The sequence below is a fragment of the Psittacula echo genome, assembly GCF_963264785.1.
Source record: "Psittacula echo genome assembly, chromosome: 14".
Lineage (NCBI taxonomy): Eukaryota > Metazoa > Chordata > Aves > Psittaciformes > Psittacidae > Psittacula > Psittacula echo.
In genome coordinates, this window is record NC_137750.1 from 12,549,088 (window position 1) to 12,573,651 (window position 24,564).

Below are 24,564 nucleotides of genomic sequence, written 5' to 3' on the forward strand. Positions count from 1 at the left end.
CAGCTTTCCAAAATGCCCCATCACGGGCTCCCCCAGCTCACACTGGCCTGGCAGCAACTGTCAGATACAGACATAGCACCATGTGCTGGAGGGAAATGCCCCTGTCCTTGCCTTGCCCTATCAATCCAGCTGTTGTCATCTGCTGAACCAGGTGGAGATCTCAAGGAAACAACTTTCCTCCCATTACTGAGGAACCCTGAGAGATACCAGAGCACACCACCAACATTCCCATTTCCCAAGGGCAGGCTGAGCAACAACTCAGACCAGAGCAGCTCAGGCACCACGCTAACGCTTTGGCTGCAGGATGTCTTGAACAAGAACGCTGGGTCTCCAGCCCAAAGGGGGAAAGTCAGCTTCCTTCTCCTGAGCCAACACTGGTGTTGGATGGGATCTGGTTTGACGTGACACAGGGTTCTTTTATGGCAGTGCTCCACTGAAGGTGGCAATGGGTAAACACAGGAGAGAATGAAACTCGGAGAGGTCCTGGTGGGGCAAAGGGGATCTTCTTAGTGCAAAGAGCTCACTGTCCCTGGGTTTGTAGCACACCGAGATCTCACACCTGCAGGGGAACAAAGCAGAACAGGATATAAGTAAGGTGTGTGGCTGACAATCACCGGCCTCAGGCACAGCAGAAATATCTGCAAAGAGGAACCAGTGCAGTCTCAGCAGGACTGGAGCTGGAGTGCTGAGAGCTCAGGTCAGATCGGGACCCAGGGCAGAAGCACCCATAAAGGGAAAACAAGACCTTTCACATCCCCCAAGCTCTGGAGGCAGGGATGTAGCTCCTTTTCCACGTCATGCATTGAGCTCTCCCACAAGCCCCTGAGTCTCAATAAAGCACTGCTCTTCACTGTTATTTAAGAAATAAGATCCCAAATCTCTTTCCATTCAACTGGGTTGATCTCTCTGTGCTCATGGAAGTACATTCTCTACGCGAGTTTTCAAATTCCAGCACGTGAGGACATGACTGATGGATGAATAGTCAAATGAACAACTCTTGCTCTACCCCAGTCTCTCCCATGAAGATCATGGTTTCCTTCTGCAATGGGTATGCCAAAGGTGGTAAAGAACCCGAATGAGGTTTAGAAGTTGAAGGCTTTGCTCATATGCCCTGTGCTCTTCAAACACCTCAATAGCATAGCTTTCCCCTGTCTTATGACTGCTCTTCTGAAAGAGATGTCTGTACAGAGTTTAACAGTTGACTGGGAACCACCTTTAAGACTGTGGCAGTCATGAAGGTAAATGGAGATCTGAGCAGGACCGTCCACCCAACCTGAGCTCAGCTGCACTCCAGAGCTTGGAGGTGGATCACCCAGCTTGGGCATCTGGCACAGATCCACTATGGAGCTCAGGACCTTGTTCCCCCATGGCATGTCCCTGCCCCTAGGGGATCAGTAGATGATCTTTAAGGTCCCTTCCAACTCTAACCATTCTATGATTCTGTGGCCACCCATGCTTCATGGGCAAGCCCTTACACACAGGATGCACCATCCCAGGAGCTCTGATTGCAGTGGGCAGTTCCTACCTGGTTACACTCTGCAGGATCTTCTGCTCATCCTGGTCCAGGCACACGGCAAAGGAGGACTGGACACCGATGATCTGGACCTTGTCTACTTTTATCTGGGACACACTGATCTGCTGAGAGAAAAAGAGCTTGAGCGAGGGACTGCCAGGCCCAGTGCATCTCCCTGTGCAGGGAAGGGGAGCCAGGCACCCCTGATGCAGGCCTAGTGACCAACAGCAGACAGATCCCCCAAAGAGCTCCTCTCTCCCACCCTGCTTCTCCCCAGCCACGTCAGGCTGACCTCCTGTTACCAAATGTGAAAGCACCATGACCCGAGTTACCTGATTGAAACTCTTCTTGGATTTGGAGTTTTGCCTTTTGACCACCTCCGTCATGGTTAAATTGAGACATTCTGTCTTTGAGCCTGTAACACAAGAAACTGTTATCACTTGAGGCTGCAGGGCTACTTGGGAATCCAAGTGCTCCCTCCACCCCTTAAAGCAACCCAGAGCCAGTGGCTCCAGCAGGACCCCACTGCTGGGGGAAATGCAGTACAGCTCTAGCTCTCCTGCCCTCATGCTGACTCACACGGGAAGCAAGCAGAGACACACAGGTAAATGTCCTCTCTAATTCCCAACTGCCTTCCAAACGTAGCTTAAAAGGACATTTATGTAACTGGGTATTTAACCATCTTAGGACCTAAACAGGAAATAAAAAGACAACCACCAAAAAGCCAAAAAAACCATTGACCCAGCATCCCGAGGAAATTCCTGCAGACCACCAGAGGTGCTCGTTCATCTGGAATTACAGTGACATCCTGTGGTCAAACTCGCAATGCAAAAACCAACGGACAGAACCGAGGGGACCGGATTTCTCTTGAAAGGAAAGGGATTGTTTTACAAGTGGAGCTTCTGACGCCCCTGGAAGCCAACCCAAGTGCAGGCAGCACAAGCGAAGCTCCTGAACTAGTGCAGAAACGTCCAACTCAGAGTCTAGAGGAGATAAGAAACCAGTTCCTGCTGGGCTTTGCCCAGGGTTCTCTGCATGGCTTCATGGCTGGGGCAGCAACAGCAGGGGCAGAGGTTTCAGTTGAGCTCCATGGGGCACGTAGGAGACGTCTCCTATTTGGTGGATCACTTGTTTGCCCCAGCTACTCCACTCACAACCCACACACCTGCCAGGCACAAAGCGCACAAGGAAAGAAGAACTAAAACCACCTCAGTTTACTCAGAACAGTGCCTGATTGCCAAAACAGCAGTTCTTCACAAGACTGAAAGGTATTGCTTCTAAATACACATGGAGACTAAAAGTCTGCTGCTTTTGAAAAGGCTTAAAGCCTTACTAACACCCATCAGAAACCTGTTTTAAAACAAAGGCTGAAGCAAAGCCATGCAGCAGGCTTTGAGCTGCAGGAAGGAAACCAGGCTGGAGAATCAGCTAAAAGCTGGCTACAAGGCACAGCTGCTGTGGAGTGCAGGACGATGGCCCATGGTCCTGCTCCACTGAATCCCAGTTTTGCCTGTCCCTTCCTCTCCGTACTAAACAAGTGTGGTTCTGGAAAGCACCACTCTCCCGTGATCATCCTGCTCTTTGAACCCTCCCAGCCCCATCCCTAATGGCCATCCCATTTCCCTGGCTAGAAGCTTTAGGACAGTCGGACATCAGCTGCCCTTCATCCCTGATGCGGTGCTAAGGACAGCCAAGGACTACAGCATTCCCCAGGGAACACCAGGCACCTCCCATGCATCTCCTGCTTTCACACATCCCTCGCTTGCTCCAGCTAGAAGATCCACACTGTCCTCTTGTTTCACCAGTCCTTCCCATTGTTCCCTGTGCAAAGCTGCACACACCACCTCTACCCACCTAGTTCTTCGTACTTCTTGCAGGCTTTGCTGAGGTTGACAGACGTGCAGACCTTCTCAACATCATTCCAGTGACTTCTTCCACTGACAGCTGTCTGCAAGGACCAACCGAAACCCAGGAGAGAGTATCACAGAATCACTTAGGTTGCAAACCACCTTTAACATAATTGAGTCCAACCCTAAACCTAACACTGCCAAGTCCAATACTAAACCACATCTCTAAGCAATGCATCAACACATGTTTAAATACCCCCAGGAACAGTGCCTGCAGCCCTGCCCTGGGCAGCCTGTTCCAATGCCTGAGCACCCTCTGGGGCAGGAATTGTTCCTCAGCTCCATCTAAACCTGCCCTGGTGCAGCTTGAGGCCGGTTCCTCTTGTCCCATCCCTTGTTCCTTGGGAGCAGAGCCCAGCCCCTCCTGGCTCCATCCTCCTCTCAGGCACTTGTAGGGAGCCATCAGGTCCCCCCTGAGCCTTCTCTTCTCCAGACTGAACCCCCCAGGTCCCTCAGCCCTTCCCCATCACACTGCGCTCCAGGCCCTGCACCAGCTCCATTCCCTTCTCTGGCCCCACTCCAGCCCCTCAATGTCTCTCTTGCAGTGAGGGGCCCAGAGCTGAACACAGGATTCGAGGTGCAGCCTCACCAGTGCCCAGTGCAGGAGCACAATCCCTGCCCTGGCCCTGCTGCCGCACTGGTGCTGGTACAGGCCAGGATGCTGGGGGCTTCCTGGCTGCCTGGGCACAAGTTGCTCGTGTTCAGTCATTGACCACCACTCCCTGGTCCTTTTCTGACGAGCAGCTTTCCAACCACTCTTCCCGTTGCAGATGCCAAACTCCAGGCTGCTGTTACCCTCCCTCCAACCCTGAACCGTCTGCCTGAGCTGGCTCAGGTCTGTCTGTGCAGTTCCAGGTAAATCCAAAGTTTGAGTTCACATTAAAATTCATTTGACCTTGGATTTACAAAACATTGCCCAGGCTTAACAGTAAATAACTGCAGAGGAACCAACCAAATAAGAGGAACTGCTGTGGCCAGCAGAAGATTGCTCTCTGGAAGCAAAAGCCATCACATAAAGTGGCACAAAGCACACATCCAGTCTGTGGAAACTGGCTGCACATTCCCTATCTCACTGGGCTGAATAAGAGCAGAAAGCCACCCCCATTAGCCCACAAGTAGAGTTAGCTGGACTTTGGCTCATGTGGGCTTGGATCTGGGCTCTTCCAGCAGACTGGCAGCATTTGCCCCTCTCAGCCCCCAGGTGAGGCAGGTTTGCCCAGCACTGATTTGGTTTTCTGCCCCATTTGGCTTTGTGTCCCGCTCCTGAGCACTCACCTTGCTGTAGGCGATCTGTAGTGTTAGTGGGATTGCTTCTCTATCTCCATCTATACCCAGCCTTTTGCTGCCTGGTCCTGAAAGAAACAAGAAGCAAATGTCACACGATGGCCTTTTATCCCCATTCTTCCACTGGCCGCTGATACAGCAGCACACTCAGTTCCTACAGAAAGGGGGCAAAAAAAGCATGGTTTGCTGAACACAGCTGTGGAGCAAAAGGACAGAAGGAAAAGGTGGCTTAAAAGCTGCCAGAAAGCAATTAATCCGGTGCAGAGATTTCAACACAAAGCACAACAAGCAGCTCTGTAAAACTGAAAGCAGCGCTGGTGAGGCCAGTGCAGAAGGGTCAGTGCTCCAGGGAAAACACAAAGCAATAAAAGGCCTCATTGCTAACCCAGCTCCTGTTTTTCCAGGCATATTTCTGCCCACATTAAATTACCCTTGAAATCCTGTGCCCGACACTTACTCACTTTTTTTTTCCCTGGATAATTTTTAGCAGATGTTCAGTGTTGCCAGAGAACCCAAGGAAAAAAAGAAACCAAAGGCAGGATTGGTGGTTTCACAAGTTGTTGGGAAGAGGCCTTGGCTGAGCCTATGTTCTGGGGAGCGGCTTGGGTGACACTTCATATGGAGGGTATTTTATGAGCTCTGTTTACAAGGACAAGGCCAGATCACAGAAAAGCACTTGGTTAACACAATTAAACACGTTTAAATGCAGTATTATTGGTTGGCCATGAGATGTCTCTGCAGCTGAACCGCACCAGGCAGCATCCGTCCTTGGGTAGCCGGGATGCTTCTGCCACTACTGCTTCTCTCTCTGTTCCTAGTGTAAAAGCTCAGGGATAGGCTCCAAGCAGAGGCACAAACTTTGCTTTGCCCAGGAAGCGAAGGAAATGGGAAGAGGGGTTTATAACTCCTGGGCAAAGCACAAACAACAGAAAGCAGCAAAAAGAAAAGATGAAGAGCTGCATTTGGCCAGGTGGTGAGGAGAGGAAGGAAACAGGCTTGAAGCTGCTTTATTGCAAATATGATTTAGAGGTAACAGCAGTAAAAACAAGGCATTGCCACAGCTTCAGTCCTGAAGAGGAATGCAAGAGCTAGGGTGCTTCACTTCCAAACCTGGGAAAAGCTGCCTGGACCTTTGACACAATGCATCCGCTGCAGCCTGGGCTCAGGTACCCGCCGCAGCCCACAGTCCCTTCCAGCACCACTTCCCATTTATCTCCCATTCTAGCAGAGCTCTGCCCTGCAGCTGTGGGTGCAGAATGAAGCAGCTACAGACCTGATGCCTTGATGGCCCGTATGGCCGCTGAGTGGCCCAGCTCGAGGGAGTGAATGAAGACTTCGGTCACCTTCTGTCCTCCGATGAAGGTGAGCTGCAAGGGGAGGAGACGGAAAATGTGGTGATGGTGAGGACACAACAGGTACGTTTGGGAAAATTCCTTATTTTCAAAACACAGCTTCCAACTACTGCCTCGGGTGACAAGCCTGGAGAAAAGAAGCTGCACGGACATCTCATACAAGCCTTCCAGTATCTGAAGGGAGCCCTACAAGGATGCTGGAGAGGACTCTTCGTGAGGGACTGTAGCAATAGGACAAGGGGGAATGGGTTCAAACTGAAACAGGGGAAGTTCAGGTTAGATCTAAGGCAGAAGCTCTTCCCTGTGAGGGTGCTGAGGCGCTGGCCCAGGGTGCCCAGAGAAGCTGTGGCTGCCCCATCCCTGGCAGTGTTCAAGGCCAGGTTGGACACAGGGGCTTGGAGCAAGCTGCTCCAGTGGAAGGGGTCCCTGCCCGTGGCAGGGGGTCAGAACTGAATGAGCTTTAAGGCTTCTTTCAATTCAAGTCAGCACGTGGTGGCTGTGCCATGTTCCCATCGCTTCACAGGCAGATCCCGAGCTGGTGGCACAGACAGAAAACCTCCTCTTTCTCTCTTAATCAAGACAGGGCTGAGCCCCTTTGCCTACCTCTGTCTGGTAGAGCTGCAGCAGGACAGGGCGCGTGGCAAAGCGGCAGTAGTAGAGGATCATATCTGCCAGGATGGGCAACTGCTCCTGGGAGTCCTCCTGGGGCTCAGCCTCTGGCTTGGCAGACTGTGGTGAGAGAATAAGTCACACGCCTGATGGGATACATGGTACTCACAGCCCAGTGCCAAGAACTGCCCATCCCACCCCACCGGGGACAGAAACCCTTCTCCTGACCACCAGGAACCATCTCCATCCTGTGTCCATGTAGCACAGCCTCCTGTAGAGGATCACTGTGGCCCAGGGTAAGCAGAAGCTCTCCTTCAGCTCCCCTGTACCTTGGGGAAGGGGGAACGCCGAGCCCTACCAGTTGGCTTACTTGTACCTGACACAGGACGTCCATGGGCAGGTTCATCAGCCCAAGAACATTACGCTCGTACCATGGGTCCAACATGCCAATGTAGTGGGAGATGTCATTGGTGCTGCCCTCCATCCCAGCCAAGGTGGGATCCTGAAACCAGACACACTGGGGTCATTCTAGGGACCCCCCAGCTCCTCAACCCATGCTTGGGGCTGGTGGAAAAGACACTCAGCCCACCCCATGACCTCCTCACACCGCTCTTGGGGCCACGCAGAGCACCAGTATCACCACAAGCCCTGTGGTGAGCAGGACACGTACCACCTGAGCTGAGGCTCGGAGCTGTGGGTCCCCCAGGGACAGGGATGGATGCATAAGTAGGGTTGATGGAGCCAAGCAGCTCCTCTTCACAGGGACGTAGAAAAACTGCAGCTTGAAGTACCTTGTCAGTAAGGGGCAGGTGCTCTCCTTAAGCCTAGGAGAAGGTGGGAGAGGGCTGGGTGAGCCGAGCCTCCAGCACATCCCTGCAGCCAGAGCCCCCGCGCCGCCCGCCTCACCTGAGGTTGCTGTAGGCTCGGGCCACTTTCCCCGAGATGCGGTCGGAGCCGAAGACCACGACGCGCAGCGTGGCCGCCTTGGTGTCATCCTGGCAGCTGAGGAACGGCCGCCGCTGCAGGCTGAGGTGCCATGGGTTGAGCAGGGCCGGCAGCCGCGGGCTCAGGACATGCTGCGGCAGCGAGTGAGCGCGCCGGGAGCGCGCCGGGATGCGGTGCTTGGCGTGGGATGTGCACAGGCTCTCGGCACGGCGCAGCGGCAGTGAGAGCGAGCCCGTGTCCGGGCAGTCCCGCAGGTCCCTCCTCAGGACCAGCTGGCTTTTGCTCTTGAACAGTTTGTAGATCCTGGTGGTCAGCGTGTGTCTGTGTTTGTGGTGGGTCTTCTCTGCCTTCAGCTCCGGCCGCCCCACCGCATCCGGGGAGCTCTCGTCGCTGTCCTCTGCGTACCCACTGTCCATGCAGTCCTTCAGACTAGACACAAATGATTTGAGGGACTTCCTGGAGACCACAGTCAGCTCCGAGATGGACTCCTTGGAGGCGGTGAAGAGGGACACTCGCGAGGGCTTCGATCCCTCCTCTGACAACATCGAGTACACCGAGTCTTTGGAAATGGTGCAGATGGGGGAAAGCAGTGAGTCACGCTCAGGGGAACCACCATCGATTTCTACCTCCTCTTCATCCTCCTCCTCATTCTCCGATGCCATGGGTTCAACAATGCTGCACTCTTTGCGGAGGACATCATTGAGGATATCTGAAAGGCAGCCAGAGGGGGATTGTACCTGGCACAGGCTCCAGCACAACCACATGAAATGTGGTGACCCCAGACCATAACCATACCACGCGTGGCCAATGCTCTCTCATGGTTTCAAACAAGGAGTTGAAAACCTCCTCCTGACATGTTTAGATTTCCATGAGGCGCTCAGATGCAACGCAAACCAAGCCATGTTCCTCTCCTGGAGGTCACATTTCTGTTTGGGTTCTTACAAGGCAAACACCAGTTGGGCTTTTCTTCCTTTCTACACAGGTTTCACAATGTGCTTGCATTCAATCCAGGTTTAACTGGAAGGCAAGGTGTTTGGCTAATCAAACCCCAAATCACCCCACTGAAGGTGGCCTCTTGGCAAGGTTGGACTCACTGCAAAGCCCGAGCCACAGCTCTGGTCCAGCTTGCTGGGGCTGGCACACAATGAACCCTAAACCTTCCTGGGAACAGAAAAGGTCTTCCAGGAATGGGGAAGCTGGAGGGACTAGCTCAGCAGAGGGGAAGCCACTGCTTCCCCTGCAAAACTGCTGTGGCTGGGCTGAGACCATGGCAAAGGCACCCACTCCTTGGCTGAGCCTGCTGCGAGGAGGGGAAGTGCTGCAGTGTCTGAAGGGTCTCAGCCCTACAAAGCCCTGACATCTCAATGTGTTCAGGCTTTCCTAGCAACTACTATTTCCAGGGCACAGACAAGGTTTACTCCTTGCAGAGGAGCTTTCTACCAAACAAGGTCTCCATCTTATCAATATCCCCACAGACTCATACAATCCCAGACTGGTTTGCGTTGGAAGGGACCTTAAAGCTCATCCAGCTCCAACCCCTGCCACGGACAGGGACCCCTTCCACTGGAGCAGCTTGCTCCAAGCCCCTGTGTCCAACCTGGCCTTGAACACTGCCAGGGATGGGGCAGCCACAGCTTCTCTGGGCACCCTGGGCCAGCGCCTCAGCACCCTCACAGGGAAGAGCTTCTGCCTTAGATCTAACCTGAACTTCCCCTGTTTCAGTTTGAACCCATCACCCCTTGTCCTATTGCTCCAGTTCCTGATGAAGAGTCCCTCTCCAGCATCCTTGTAGGGCTCCCTTCAGACACTGGAAGCTGCTCTGAGGTCTCCATGCAGCTTCTCTTCTCCAGGCTGAACAGCCCCAATTTCAATAACCTCTTCCAGCTTAACGGAAGGCACAACTTTCCCAGCAGATTAACCCCTGCATGATTTGTCTCTGGCAACATGTTTTGCAGCCACCAGTATCTTGTGCCCACCACTCAGATGAGGGCTTTGCTTGGGATCGTGCCCAAGCTGACACCCGCATCCTCTCCCATCTTGAAGACACCAGCACTGATGGTGTTACCTCTCCCTCCAACACCAACAACTTGTTATCAGCTCTTTCAGGCTCTGGCCACAGCTTGTGTCATGCACATGGCTTCAAGTAGCAGCCCCGGCCAAGCTGAAATGCTGCTCGAGCCACTCCTGTGATGGGCAGTGGGGGCTGAGGTCTCACTGGGAGGGTCAGAGGACCCCGCTCTGCTTACCAAAGTTATCCTGATCCCAGCTGTAAGTGTAGCAGCGAGCGGCAGGGATGGGGATGGTGTGAAGCTTGCGGGGCTGACCCTCACCTGGGAAGAGAGCAGGGAGAGGAGGTGAGTGTGCAGGGCCCCCCAGTACTGCTCCTGACAGCTCTCCCGGCCATGATGAGGTGACACCCACCCCAGTGACACACTTTGGGCAGCTCAGATCATGCAGAACAGAGATGCTGCTGCTGTTATCCCCATGAAATCACACACAATTGGGACTCACAGCTCTAAGAGCCATCAGACATCACTGCTGTTGTGGGTTTCTGATCTAATCATATGGGTTTTCATCTCACCCACAAAGGCTGGACGCATTTTTTGTTGTTGCTGTTACAAAGAAAGATGACAAACCCTTTCTGGCTCACGGCTTGGTTACGAGGTAGGGCCTGGGCTGGTGGGGCTTCTGTTGTAGTTGTGCTAGGCTGCAACTGTGCAGAACGGCTCCTTGCTGCTGCAAGGGCTGAGCTGGCAGCAAACCCTGGGGACAAGAGGAGCCCGGGGAGGGGGTTCTCACCCGTGATGGCAGGAAAGGAGGCGGCCCCGGCGATGTCCCGCAGCACGGACTGCAGCCGCTCCCGCGCCAGGACAGGGTCACTGCTGGCAGCCGCAGCCTCCTGAGCATCCGTGGCGGTGGCGTAGATCTCTGAGAGCTCTTCCAGGGTCTTGGACTGGGGAAGCAGAGCCCAGGTGAGAGATCAAGGGGGTCCCTCCACAGGAGCAACACACAGGTCTTTGGGCAGGAGTACTGCCACTGGGGAATTCTCCCCACTGCCTCCTACCCCCTTCATAGAATCCCAGTCTGGTTTGTGTTGGAAGGGACCTTAAAGCTCACCCAGTTCCAACCCCTGCCACGGGCAGGGACACCTTCCACTGGAGCAGCTTGCTCCAAGCCCCTGTGTCCAACCTGGCCTTGAACACTGCCAGGATGCCCATCACCTGGGCTGTGCCCTGAACTTTCGCAAAGAAAAAACCAAAATAAGTGTTTGAAAAGCTCCAAGGGGTTTTCTTGACAATGTTTTGCCTCTCCCCTCCCTCCACCAAAGCAAAATGTTTCTCTGGTTGAGCACTTCTGCTGCATTTCAAACCTGGGGCACTTCCTCTCTCCATGTAGGGATGGGGAAAGGAGTAAAAGGGTAAAAGGCAAGTGAGACGTTTCACAAACCAGAAGTGCAGACCTCAGCTCTAACCGAGGAGGGGAGGATGTGCACTCTTCCTACAAGAAGTGTTATCAAATCTTTTCTTTTGTCAACCAAGTACGTCTTGGTTAGAAAACCCAGCAGCCAAGTGCATGAACCCAGCAGCACTGTGGCACGGCTGAGCTCCCCGAGCCTACCTTCAGGACGTGGTGCAGGCTGTCCAGGTCGCAGCAGGTGCCGAAATTGGCCTGGTAGAGGTGCTCGAGCAGCAGGACGAGCGTGGTGCGCTGCGGGTGCTCGCTGGAGCTCAGCCTCTCAGCGATGGAGAGGAACTCGCTCTGCACCTCAGAGGGGTTGAGCAGCAGCACCGTCCTGGTGGGGACAAGGTGATGGGTTGAGGCCATGAGCCAGGCCTGGACACCAGTGGCACACGAAACTTGGACCAATGCACTCTAGATGGCAGTGTGCTTTCACGTTAGGCACAGCCAGAGGGTCTCAGGAGTGCCGGATCCAGCTGCAGTGCCAGGGAGCAGGAAATGGATGAGAATCGTCCATTCTGCTCCTTGCACCACGTCTCCTGCCACACGTGCAGTATCACCTGCCCAGTCAACCCAGCAGACAGTTGTCCTAACTGACAGCCAGCACATACAATGAAGGGGGGGGGGGGGTGGCGTTGAAAATGAGAATAGCCCCCAAAACATGTTCTCCCTGCAAAGATGCAGGTCTGAGCATCACTTCTGGGCTATAAGGAGAAGAGCTGCATCCTTCAGCTGCAACTTTGCTCTGGACCACAACATGAATATGCACAGGCTTTAGATTCCCAAACCGGCAGCCCAGAGAGCACATGCTTCCATTGACAGATAAGAGCAATTCAGCTCACTGAGTAAAAACTACTCTGAATTAAGGATGTGCTCTGGTGTGCTTGGTATCACAGAGCTCAGGCAATGGGCAAAAGCTTTCAATAAGCACCAGGTTCAGCTTGTGTACAGCTTTGTGACAGGTTTTCAGGGCTTTTTATGCAAATACAGCCACCCTGCTGTAAGTCATCGGTGGCTGCACCAATGTAAGCAATGTAGAGCAGCAGAGCTGTGCTGGGAAAGCAACACAGCAGCACAGCCCAGCTGGGTGGATACAGACACAGATCCAGGGGTGCACAGCAGGAGTGGAGAAGGCAGAACAGCAGGAGACCCCCGCTGCAGAGTGGAGATGTCTATGCACAAGAGACTGTCCCTGAGGCAGGCACTGCAGCCAGGAAGGGCACACACTGCCCAGGCTCCTTTCCCTGTTCATGAGGTGTCCTGCCAGGAGGAAGGTTCAACCTCGGAAAAGTGCAAAGTCTGACTGTGCTGCAAGGCTTTCAGTAATCATTGCACAAGGATGGACTCGCTTCTGACCCCCTTTGGAGTGGTGGCTCCCAAACATGCAGATCAAAGCATCTCCTCCCTGTTCTCCAGTGTGTGCTGAGATCAGCAGCTCCTATGGAGGAGACTGCCTCCTCCTCTCCCCTGGAGACTGGCCCTGTTCACCCAGGTCTGCAGCCCCGCAGGATAACCCACATAGGGAGCCCACAGACCCCGACCCACAGCTGTGGACCCACTCTCCATGTCCCTTCCAACAGCTCATCCCAGTTCTTCTCCCCAGCACCCAGTGCTATACCTCAGGATGCCCTTGCTGCAGCCCCACGGCTCCTTAAGCAAGGATGGGAGACCATGTGGATGCTGCAGCATGGCACTAGCAGTGCCAATGGCCACACTTACACAGTGGAGCTCTGGTAATTCTTCACGGGCAGCCCCTGTTCTGTCCTCACCAGCCTCTGGAAGGAGATCCCTGGGGAGAGAACAGAGAATATGAGACACGGCACTGCTGCAGACTGCTCTGCCGCAGAGGCACGTTGACTTTGTCTCCTAATGTGACGCTAACCTGGCTGAGCCGCTGTCCAGAGTGGGCACAGCAGCACCAAAAGTCCTTGTGGGAACAAGACTCAGCCACCATGTAAGCCCAAGAGCAAGGGATGTAAAGGGTAGAAGCCCAGAGCGATGGTAAAGCAACCAAAGAGTGGGATGGGAGAGTCGCTCCATCCAGTCCCTTATGCTATACTGCTGATGTGGAATGGGAATTGCATGGATGATATTTAACAGCTTCTACCCATTGCGTTAGCTCCCCAGGCCCTGGATCTCACTTATGGACAGCAGGTCACTGCCACCTTCCCTCCCGCAGAGACAGAGCTCAGACTGGCCCCCGCAGAATTGAGGCTGGCATGGGCAGTCCCTGTCCCCATTCCTGGGATGCCACTGGGACCTCCAACCAGGTGACATTGGATGGACCTGGACTGTGTGGCAACAGCACAGCCCGTGTCACCCCCAAAAAGGACTGGGGCACATCTTGGGAAATACGGTGTTAATGAGATCCATCACCTTCATTGCTGTAGGCAGCCACATCCCAACACCAGCTGCTGCTTGGCAGCCCTGCTCCAGCACCCATGGGTAGCACATGTTGCTCTCACAGGCCCCCCGATTACAGCAGCGTTCACTCCTCTTGCAGAGGCATCAGCCCCAGTCGGTGCATAAAAGCTATCACATTCTTAGCAAATACTGACAGCAGCTTGGTCTCAGTTAATATTCACCCTCCTCTCAATAAAAAGCTTTTGCTTCAGCCTTGCTACAGGTCACAGAGGCCACGCAACAAGCTTATAAGGTCCTGGTCAGCTTACCAGCACAGGACATGTTTTCTGCTGTTCTTGGCTCCAGTTGGGGGCGGAGAGGCCACGGTGAGGGGCAGCACTGGGCTCCCGGGCCCCATGAGGCCAGCACCTCCCACAACGGCACCTTTTGGCAGGGGAGGGGAAATCTCATCTGCTTGTAGGATGGGAAAAGCTTTTGGACCAAAGTCCCAGCTCACACAGCCTCAGGCACCAGCGATGGTGGTGATGAGACAAGAGCAGAAGGTAGCAATTCCCCCCCAGCACTGGGGCTTTCCCAGCAATCCGGAAACATGGTCCCAGCTGGTGCCATAGAAATAAATGACCAGAAGGAGCTGGGGAAGTCTGTGGCTGCACCAGCACGGGGTGAGCATCCCTGCATCCGTGCTGGCCCTGCAGCTCTGAGCTGGAGGCTGAACAAAGCACACCAGCCCAGCAGGATCCTGCCTGGTGCCCATGGCACTTTATGCTGGTGGAGCCTTGAGCTGGGGATAGAAGAACCAGTCCAGTGCCAGCAATGCAGAGGGTTTGGGGTTTATTTCAATCTTCTTGTTCCTTTGAAAGCATCTTTCACCCCATCTGCACCTACAAGCTCCCACCTCTGCAGACCCTGAGTTTCATGTCCCTGTCCCGGCTCTCCAAAGCAGCTGCATAGATTAGGAATGGGGGTAAGGATCCCAGCCTCAGCTCATGTACCCATCCAAGGCCTCCGAAGTCCTGCTCAGAGCTGGTCTTGCTGCCATGACCCTGTGCAGGAGTAAACAAGGCCTGAAATGTGCTCTGTGTGATACCAGCTCTCCATAAGCCACCAGCAGACAGGGAGATTAGGAGAAAGGGCCTTTTAGAAATAATTGGAAGAGCTGCTCCATTGGGAACAACAGGACATCTACAGGGAGGCTTTAATTAGGAGGAGCACTGCCGCTGCTGATAGATGTGCCCAAAGCTGTATCACAAGGTGTCTCAGCTGTAAAGAAAGAGCCAGGGAGCCCCTCAGCCCTACGGAAATCTCCACGCAAGGGCAGGCTAGAAGGCTCCAGCCACCTTGATGCTGATGAATGGCCCCACTGTTATCACCCCAGTTACACCACTGAGCATCTCGGACAAAGCCCAGGGCTGGGCAGGAGCAGCCACATGTGCTTTGCCATGGAAAAGACCCACCAGACTGAAAGGCAGCCAGGAAACAGTTACACGTTTTGCTGATTCACACTGGTCCAGAGCTGAGCGTCCCAAGGATGCACCCAGCACCTTGCATGCAAGGCAGTCACCCAAAACACAGCCCTGCCCCACTCCTCCAGAGAGATCTCGTGTCACTCTGTGCTGGGAAAATCATCCAGAGGATGGAGGGCAGAGCTCCTCATGTCCTGGAAAAGGTGAGGGTTGGGAGGCACAAGGTAGGTGTGGACACTGCACTCAAGGGAGGCATGAAGTAGGTGGAAGAGAGCAGCACCAGAAGAGCCTCAGGATCAAACCTGGGCGGTCACAGCAGCGGGTGGCCCGGGGGAGCAGTGGGGCAGGAGTGCTTACCAGGGGCCTTAAGCTCATTGCTGATGAAGGTGAGCAGCTTGCAGAAGATGTCACAGTAGGGCACGGGCCAGGTCAGGAAGCTGTGGTACACACCGGCAGCTTTCAGGAGCAGGTCGGAGCCTGATGGGAAATGGGGAGCCTGCAGAGGAGAGGGAGATGCTGTTAGAAAGGAAGCAAAGACACGGGCTCAAGCACTGTGTCAGAACTCAAGGGCTTAGGCTGGAAGTGGGAGGAGGAGAAGAGGATCAGAGCAGAGGTTCATCCTGTGACACCCCATCCTCTCACAAAGAAGGGTCAAAGTACCTCCCTCCCAGGCACAGCTCTGAGAAAGCTCCATCCGCTCTGCACCTTCCCAACCTCCCGGCTGTGGCTCGCATGCCAAAGCCTATATATACATTTCGTTTTAACAATCAGAGATCCATACAGATGAATGGCATCACAGCCTGTGCTTTGCAAGATCTGGCAGCAATGATTTCCTCGGGATAATGATGCATTGTGCTAATAATAATAATAAAAAAGGGTTTCCTGTAAGGGCTCTGCTCCTTTGTAGCAGCGCTGCCTTTACGTTTTGCACAAGGGTAATGAAAAGACTTTGCCTTCTGTGCACAGAGATATTATCCATCTCCCTTTCTGATTAGCCCATCCTCAAATAAAAAGCTTAAAACCCACTGAAGCTCATTTTTTACATCTCTCAGCTCATACAATGGTTGCCTGGTCTCGATCCCTGTAGATTCTTATAGCATCATTTTCTGAGATTAATTGATCTGAGCAGACCATGATGTTTCAGACAAAAGCCACTCCAATTCCAGTGACTGCTCTGCTGGGCTCCACAGGGAATGGCTCGCCACCCCATGCCTCCCCAGGGGCCGGGATCAAGCTATATGCAGCAGCCTCAGGACTTACATACAGGACCGCGTAGTAGAAGAGCAGAGCCAGGGGCATTACGAGGTCGTAGTCGCACTTCTCCTGCACCTGTAGGAAACAGCCCAGGGCAGAAGGATGAGCTGGGGTGCTCGCCACCAGCGTCACACAAAAGCATCTGCAGAGGTGCCAAGGAGACTTCCCGACAGTGCAGCCCAGCACCCAACCCAGCACATCACCCTCCCCAGAAGCCTCCTTGTATCCACGGGAAAATAACCCTTGAAGCCCCAGTAACCCACACTAATGGGACCGGCAGGTCAGCACAGACTGCTGCTCTGCCTTCATCCTCAAGAAGCTGGATTTGGCCTTGGCCAAGCTCCCAGCCCTCTGATCATAGAATGATAGAATGGTTTGTGTTGGAAGGGACATTAAAGCTCATCGAGCTCCAACCCCTGCCACGGGCAGGGACACCTTCCACTGGAGCAGCTTGCTCCAAGCCCCTGTGTCCAACCTGGCCTTGAACACTGCCAGGGATGGGGCAGCCACAGCTTCTCTGGGCACCCTGTGCCAGCGCCTCAGCACCCTCACAGGGAAGAGCTTCTGCCTAAGAGCTCATCTCAGTCTCCCCTCGGGCAGGTTCAAGCCATTCCCCTTGGCCTGTCCCTACAGGCCCTTGTCCCAAGCCCCTCTCCAGGTTTCTTGTAGCCCTTTTGGGAGCTGCTCTAAGACCAGCCCAGCCCTGCTAAGCTCAGCAGCATGGTGCACACCATGTATTCTTCCCAGCCTTTGCCACTGAATAGCCAGCAGGATTATTTCACCGAGTGACACATGGCTCAAGGATACACTTGTCTCCTCTTTTTCATGAGCACAGCAGAGTGCAATAAACCCTTACATAAACCGTAATATAATAAAACACTATCTGCAAACACTATCTGCAACTAAACACATTCCAGCTATTAAAAAAACAAATAAATGGATGAAACTGAAAACACAGCTTGGCAGCCTTTCTTTCCCCAGAAATGAAAGGCAACATTTACCCCATCACATGAATCCCAGTGCTGAGGGGTTAGGAAACACATCACCATTTCCTGCCACATCAAAGGATTCCTCCAAGGTCTTCCCAGCAGCAGCCCGGGGTGACCCTGCTCAAGTGATGGTGCCTCAAGCCTTTGCAGCACACGATGGGACCCTGTAGGCTGATAGGATAGGCCCTGCTGCAGCTTCACCTCCCTGCTGTGCTTGGCCTGATGCTGCACAGGGCAAACCTGCCTGCATCCAGCATCCCAGCTCTGTGCCTGCTCTGCAGGAAGCTACAGCAAAGTTTCCATCAAAACCAACAGGCAACTTCCCATTTGCTTTGATTTGGACTAACAGCTCTCAGTGTGCACAAGGGGAAGGTGCGGGGAAGTCTGGCTCCATGCGTACAGCCCCCGCATGGCGCCAAGCAGCGCTTTGGGAAATCAAACCCCTTCCCCATGGATCTGCAGTGCTGCCAAAGAGCAGACACTGACGATGGGTTTGTAGCTGCCCATGTGCTGAAAGCTGGTGGGACACACAGAGTTGGTCCCATGAGGGTTTTGGACCTGCAGACCCAGCATCACCCCCAGCTCCGGTGCTCCAGGAGCACCTTACCACAACCCAAAATCACCCACCATTCCATGGGGAATGGCTTGAACCTGCCCGAGGGGAGACTGAGATGAGCTCTTAGGCAGAAGCTCTTCCCTGTGAGGGTGCTGAGGCGCTGGCCCAGGGTGCCCAGAGAAGCTGTGGCTGCCCCATCCCTGGCAGTGTTCAAGGCCAGGTTGGACACAGGGGCTTGGAGCAAGCTGCTCCAGTGGAAGGGGTCCCTGCCTGTGGCAGGGGTTGGAGCTGGAGGAGCTTTAAGGTCCCTTCCAACACAAACCAGGCTGGGACTCTGTGAAGCTCTGCACAACCCCAAGGAGCTGGCAAGGCCTCAACCCCCCAGAACTCACCTCCTTGGCCTTGCTGAGGATCTTCTCTACAAGGATGACGTAGTTGCTGGCGTCCCGGCTCACCAGCTCCTGCAGGCTCCAGCAGTTCAGGCACAGCCCAGCTGCAGGGAGACAGAGCTGCTGTCAGCCACAGCCAGCTCAGGGAGGTCACAGGAGGGATGAACACGGGGAGGGGGCCAGGGTGAAGGTGTTTGCTGCCTGCGTCACATCACGGTAAAGGAGAAAACCTCGCACCCTCATTCTGGATGGATCAAATCTCACCAAATGGTGCTTATCTCAGCAACACGGCTCCTGCCCAAGCACTCTCGCTCACACAGCCCAATGCGCCCAAGCTCGGTTGGATGCCTCTTCCTCAGGGAAGCTGGGTAGCTGACATGCCTGCACTGCCATGTGCATGCTGCAGAGGCCAGAGGGATGCACATGGAATGGGTGGATGCTCACCTTCATTGTGCCTGAGCACAGAAAACCCATTGGTGTGAGCCAATGCAGCCCCTTTCACAAACGCCCCAGATGCCCCAACTATGAACTCACTCAAACCCTGCAAAATTCAGTTCCTATCAGGCACACATCCAAACCCACACACCTGCATCACACCTGAGGGAAGATGCTCCATCCCCTTGACCAGCTTCCCCACACCCTGGCGATGCACCATCACACCAGCATCGTTAAGCCTGCCCAGCATTTATTCCATCTCTTAGCACCTTTAGATTTCCACTAAATATATTAAACCCCACCAGAAGTTTAGCCATATTGAGAGGGGTGAATTGCCATGCAAAGAGATCTCCATCTCCTTAACTTAGCTTAAGCTGGAGTCCTCAACTCCAGCTGACTGAAACCCTCCCAGCCTCCATCCCCAGACATCTGCCTCTTGCTGCTGGGACCTGACTGGTGACAATGGCCCAAGGTGTTTCCCGAGGCCATCGCTCTCCTTGGAGGTCAGGGCCACCTCCCAGATGGTCCTAAAGGAAATGATCAGTGTGAAGGATGCCGGGCGCCTCCATTCATCCTGGCCTCGCTTCCCAAGGGAGGAGGCGGTGCTCGCCAGCTCCTGCAGACCAGGATCTGCGGGCCAAGACCAGAGCAGCACCTCCTCCTCCGTCCGGGGCCCCAGCACCTCACACAGCCCCATAGAGAGAAGTTACAGGGAAATGCCAAGCAAACAGCCTAACAAACATCTGTATCTCCTCCATTCCACACTGCCATGGATTTTTTCACCAGGAGTGGATTCAGTCCACACAGCTCAGCCACAGCCCATGGCACAGTTCAGAGGTGCTGGCATGGGGCCTCTTCCAAGTCTCAGTCCGAAAGCAAACCCAAGAGAAACAGAGCATCTCACACTGCAGGGAGTGGGGCGAGTGATCACAGAGGAAAAATAAATACAAATCCAGCTGCTTTTCACTCAGTAGCACAGAAACATGAGCACCAACCTATGTGCATTGCCTGTCACGCTGGAGCTACCAAGGAAGAAGCAATGCCATGAGCAGGCAAAAGGACAGTGCTTTCACCACAAAGCCACAGGACACACTGTCTGTCCCATTCCTCAAACATTATTCCTAGATGCAGAGGCTATAAATTCATCAGCCATACAAAGATGCCATAAAAACACCTTTACACACCTTCTAGGTGCTAAACAAGAGGAGTTTAAACCAGGGGAGAGGTCTGTTGTGGTGGCCCAGCCAGGACAAGGCCAATGCCAAGACAAGCAAAACTAGCACTAAGGTTGAAAAGAGAGGCTTCATGTGCCCTCCATGGACAGGCATTTGCTTACCAGGACACACGCTGTTCCTGTGGCTTCATGCCTATTCAGTCTGTCACTGAATTAAGAGGGCAGGAGCCTTCCCCCATAGGAATGCTCTCCTGCTGCCACGCAGCTTTTCACTGTCAATGAATTGACATTTCCCCACTGGGAAGTTCCCAAGCAGTTCAGATGCACTTGCTGGTAGCTACAGCTCCAATCTTTAACCTGCCTCCAGTCTTCCTGGCATCTCAGTGTGTCTGCTGGCATCCAGAGCACAACCTCAGGTTGTGATACCCCATCAGCAAGGCCATGGCCACAGTGAGCCAGCAACTCAGTGATGCTCTGCCTCCCTTTTGAGCCCCTCTCATAAGCCAGCACAACAGCACAAAGCCATGGCCCTGCCGATGGTGACTCCAACAGACTGATTGAGCCAATCAGTGTTATCCCAGAGTGCGGCATCCTCCCGGGAAAGCCATAGCACCTGTGGGATAGCCAAGAGGTGCTCCAAGCTGCCAGAGCTTTGCTGTCCTCAGCAAGAAGCAGCTCACATGTGTATTAAACATCCTGTCCTGCTTCGAGAGGGATGTTCCATCCGTGAGAGCCCGTCTCTGGTGTGGCCACCCTGGGCTGCCCTGGCCATGTGGAGCAGGAGCCACAGGAGCAGCAGAGCTGAGCTGTGCCGGGCGCATCGCCAGGTACCGAGAACACCGCTTCCTGCACTAGTGTAACCACATACACAAATAGCCCAGCAAGACCAGGGCTCTTTCCTTCCTCTCACTCGAGCAAGGGAGGAGGAAACTGCAGCAGCAGCAGCTTGCTGCTGTATTCTGCACTGAATGGGGCAGAGGGAAAGGTGCTGAGCTGCTGCCCCGGGGAGGAGCTGGGACAAAGGCACTGTGAATGGACTGGGAGGACGGCAGGTAGCAGAGACAAGGGCAGGGCTGGAGGGAAGCTGAAAGAGCTGGGCTGGTTCAGCCTGGAGAAGGCTCCTGAAGGGGAGACCTGAGAGCAGCTCCAGTGCCTAAAGGGGCTGCAGGAAACCTGGAGAGGGGCTTGGGACAAGGGCCTGTAGGGACAGGCCAAGGGGAATGGCTTTAACCTGCCCGAGGGGAGACTGAGATGAGCTCTTAGGCAGAAGCTCTTCCCTGTGAGGGTGCTGAGGCGCTGGCCCAGGGTGCCCAGAGAAGCTGTGGCTGCCCCATCCCTGGCAGTGTTCAAGGCCAGGTTGGACACAGGGGCTTGGAGCAAGCTGCTCCAGTGGAAGGGGTCCCTGCCTGTGGCAGGGGTTGGAGCTGGGTGATCTTAAGGACCCTTCCAATCCTAACTATTCTATAATTTTATGATGCAGACAGGTATATTTGAATAACATCACTATGAGCAGTATTTCTGTTTAAGTCATGGCCATGGCAAGGCACTGGGGTTATCCAAGGACTGAGATAAACAGTGCTGGGAAGCAGCAGGCTGCCAGGGTCTGAGCTCCTAAATTTGGCAAAGAACATTAACCAAAACCACACCAAAACAGCTGCATCCTTGCTAAAAATAATGTCAAGCGTGAAATGCAGCTCGGAAATCCTGGGCACGAGAAACAAAGACCACACTGCAAAGCAAAGTGTCCGGCACTGCCAGACATCAGTCAGGTACAGGGTATCCAGTCCTGGGTGCGAATCCCTTCCCCTCCATGCACAGTCCAGGTCAAGAGTATCCACTCCCCAACCACTGGGAGCAGAGTCAGCCCTTGCAGCCATATCCCCTTCACCCATACTAAAAAGGATATTTGGGCATGGCGAGTGATGTTCCTAACACGCACAGGTCTGGAACAAAAGTCCCAGATGGCATTAAAAGCAGAAAGGAGCCACCCACCAACAAGCACCCTCTCCATCCTTCTGCAGATGTCCTGCATCCACCTGGGACACAGCTGGATGCTGCGGTAACACACATTGCCCGCTCATGTCCAGCCTTTCATCCACCAGCACCTCCAACCCCTTTCTCCTCAGGGCTGCTCTCAAGCCTGCATTGACACCGGAGGCTGCCCCGGGTGCAACTGCACCGCTCGGGATGCCTGCAGCAGGGCAGGATCCAGCAGCAGCACCTCGGAAGGATGTGGCTTTGTGATTTCTTCGCTAAGAAGCAGAGCACGCTGCCCCCCTCCCGGCGCAGCCCCTCTGACCGCAGCGGTGGCGTTTCCTTCGGCTGCTCCTCACGGGGCAACTGCCAAAGCGGAAAAAACACAACACAGAAAACTAGAAATCAAGCAGCAGCAGCACATGCCCGAGCTGCCAGCGCCCACAGCGCTCGGGCTGGCATCGGCTCCAGCTGCCGGCAGAAGCGACACAGTTGGACGGGTGAAAAGCAAATGCCTCCGTTTCCTCCCTCCCCCAGACCCACTCCCACCATTTCCACTACATCCTCACCAGAACAAGGTACTTTTGTCCAAGGGGCTGCCCAGGGAAGGGCCGACTCACAGCAGTTTCTAAGTCAGGGGATTGGAGGTGAAGACAGGAGGCAGCAAAAGCCCAGAGTCACAGCAGCCCCTTGGATGATGCCTACTGCACTGTGCAGCATTGCAGCCTGCAGCTTCCAGAGCCCCCTGAGCAGGGCATAGTGGCTGGAGCCACCCCAAACGCTTCCACCCAGCCTGACAGTGAGTTCAGCAAGAAAACCCACAAACCTGGAGAAATCAGTTCGAAAGTTCAGATTTGCAAGGTTTAGTAACCAGCGCACCCTGATTCTGCACAGAGCGCTGCAAGATTTCAAACATTGCATTTCACTACTTGGTGATTCAGTTGGAGGATCTCCACACCAGATATCCGTTCATTCATAGAATCCCAGACTGGTTTGGGTTGGAAACGACCTTAAAACTTATTCAGCTCCAACCCCTGCCACGGGCAGGGACACCTTCCACTGGAGCAGCTTGCTCCAAGCCCCTGTGTCCAACCTGGCCTTGAACACTGCCAGGGATGGGGCAGCCACAGCTTCTCTGGGCACCCTGGGCCAGCGCCTCAGCACCCTCACAGGGAAGAGCTTCTGCCTAAGAGCTCATCTCAGTCTCCCCTCGGGCAGGTTAAAGCCATTCCCCTTGGCCTGTCCCTACAGGCCCTCATCAAAATCCCCTCTCCAGGTTTCTTGTGGCCCCTTTAGTTATTGGAAGACTGTTAGAAGGTCTCTCTGGAGCCTTCTCTTTTCCAGGCTGAACAAGTCCCCATGAAAGTATCTAGATGACTGCAACAGAGCAGGATCTTAAGCTTCTCTTTATTAGAGCTGAGCAGACTGAACTCCCTGGACGCCACATGAGATGTATCATTGAACGCTCCTCCTCCTGCTCACCAGTGACCTTCATCCATCCCCCCCTCGCTGGCATCCTTCATCTCTTCTGACTTGTGTGCAGCCCCATGGCAGTGACAGAGCAGCTCCCTCCCATCCCTGGGGCCTCCAGCGCACTGTGCAGCCTCTCCAGCAGCTCACCATTCACGACAACGCTCCAGCTCCCCTCAAACTCAGCACCCCAGCACTGCCAGCAGCCAGACCCAAGCCCACCGCTCTCCTTCACCAAAGGCTCCCCCCCATTTCACTGCTCACCAGCAAGAAATGAACTATTTTTCTTGCTTTAGCACATTGTGATTTGACTATCATCTCTCTGCAGTGACATGGAGGAAGGGAAACTCTCTGAAGAGGGTCTCCAGAGAAGGAGGTTGTCTTGTCAAGCACTTTTCTAACACATTTTTTTCTTGTGATTCAGAAGCAATTCATTTTTCTTTGGTTCCTCCAATAAACGCTGCAGTTCAGGAAAGATTCTCTGTTTACACCCCAGAGCTGACCACGGGCTCATCCAGGGTATAAAACTGTGATGGCTAAAGCACTTGCACTTCTCTTTGCTGACTTCACCGACCGCAGCTCTTCAGTCACACAGCGGGGGAAACAACGCATCGGAAGCAATTACTCACCCTCTCTGGAGCCACCTCCTGTCAAATTATCATGTTAAAATAAAGCATTAAATAACTTAAAAATAAACACAATCTCCTCGGAAGGTCTCATCCCAAAAGCTGCAGCGTCGTGGGTGTTATTTTGGTGTGCAGAAATGGTAAAAAGGAGGGGAAAGCAAATAAACCAGGAAATAGAAGTGGTGTAAGAAGTTCAAAACAAGAAAGGAGAAGGCTACGGCAGAGTTTAGAACAAGCTGGAGAGATTCACTGACCGTATGAGGAACAGAGCCCTGCCATAAATAACAGCCTGGATCTGACACAGCAGTAATTAAACTGTTGCTTGTAATATGGGGAAGGCAGAAGAATATGAAAACATTTCTGCTCTGATTTTGAAAAGAAATAGGATGCACTGCTATGGGTGTGGGTACATCTGTGAATTATGCTCTGTTTTCCCCAAATCACATGTGTTGCTGCCATAATGAAACACTTCCTACTCCGACTGCACGGGGGTAGGATGTGGAACAGCAGCTCTTCAAAGCCGACATGGACATGCCATGGGGTAAAGCACTTGGAGGCGGCTTTGGCCACGCAGCACTGCTCTCGAAGCTGTCCCGTCGTGGTACCTGGGGCCATGGCACAGCAAAGCCATTAACATCACATCCACCAACCGCTGCGGGAGCAGGGCTCGCCGGTCACGCTGAACACTTTTGGCAACCGCACAACTGTTTTTGATGAAAGGGAACTTTCTGATGTGTAAAATGCCCGAGATTCTCCTCGGAATGCCAGTTCATTCTGCCAAACCCCTCAAAACCCACATGA

General features: G+C 53.8%; 1 protein-coding gene across 1 annotated transcript in view; it reads right to left on the reverse strand.

Moving 5' to 3' along the window:
* Nucleotides 1-417: 417 nt before the first annotated feature.
* PIK3R5 (phosphoinositide-3-kinase regulatory subunit 5) overlaps nt 418-24,564 on the reverse strand; it is a gene marked incomplete at its 3' end in the record, with an annotated part of 56,538 nt that continues 32,391 nt past the window's right edge. The window contains exons 3-19 of the mRNA XM_080629396.1: nt 18,088-18,188; nt 16,157-16,225; nt 15,254-15,392; nt 12,789-12,858; nt 11,229-11,403; nt 10,410-10,563; nt 9,857-9,940; nt 7,572-8,319; nt 7,336-7,489; nt 7,042-7,167; nt 6,660-6,785; nt 5,978-6,071; nt 4,696-4,772; nt 3,368-3,461; nt 1,846-1,928; nt 1,526-1,635; nt 418-559 (exon numbers count right to left, since the gene is read on the reverse strand). Of these exons, the coding sequence (XP_080485522.1) occupies nt 418-559; nt 1,526-1,635; nt 1,846-1,928; nt 3,368-3,461; nt 4,696-4,772; nt 5,978-6,071; nt 6,660-6,785; nt 7,042-7,167; nt 7,336-7,489; nt 7,572-8,319; nt 9,857-9,940; nt 10,410-10,563; nt 11,229-11,403; nt 12,789-12,858; nt 15,254-15,392; nt 16,157-16,225; nt 18,088-18,188 (2,546 nt within the window). The remainder of the gene's footprint in view (nt 560-1,525; nt 1,636-1,845; nt 1,929-3,367; nt 3,462-4,695; nt 4,773-5,977; nt 6,072-6,659; nt 6,786-7,041; nt 7,168-7,335; nt 7,490-7,571; nt 8,320-9,856; nt 9,941-10,409; nt 10,564-11,228; nt 11,404-12,788; nt 12,859-15,253; nt 15,393-16,156; nt 16,226-18,087; nt 18,189-24,564) is intronic.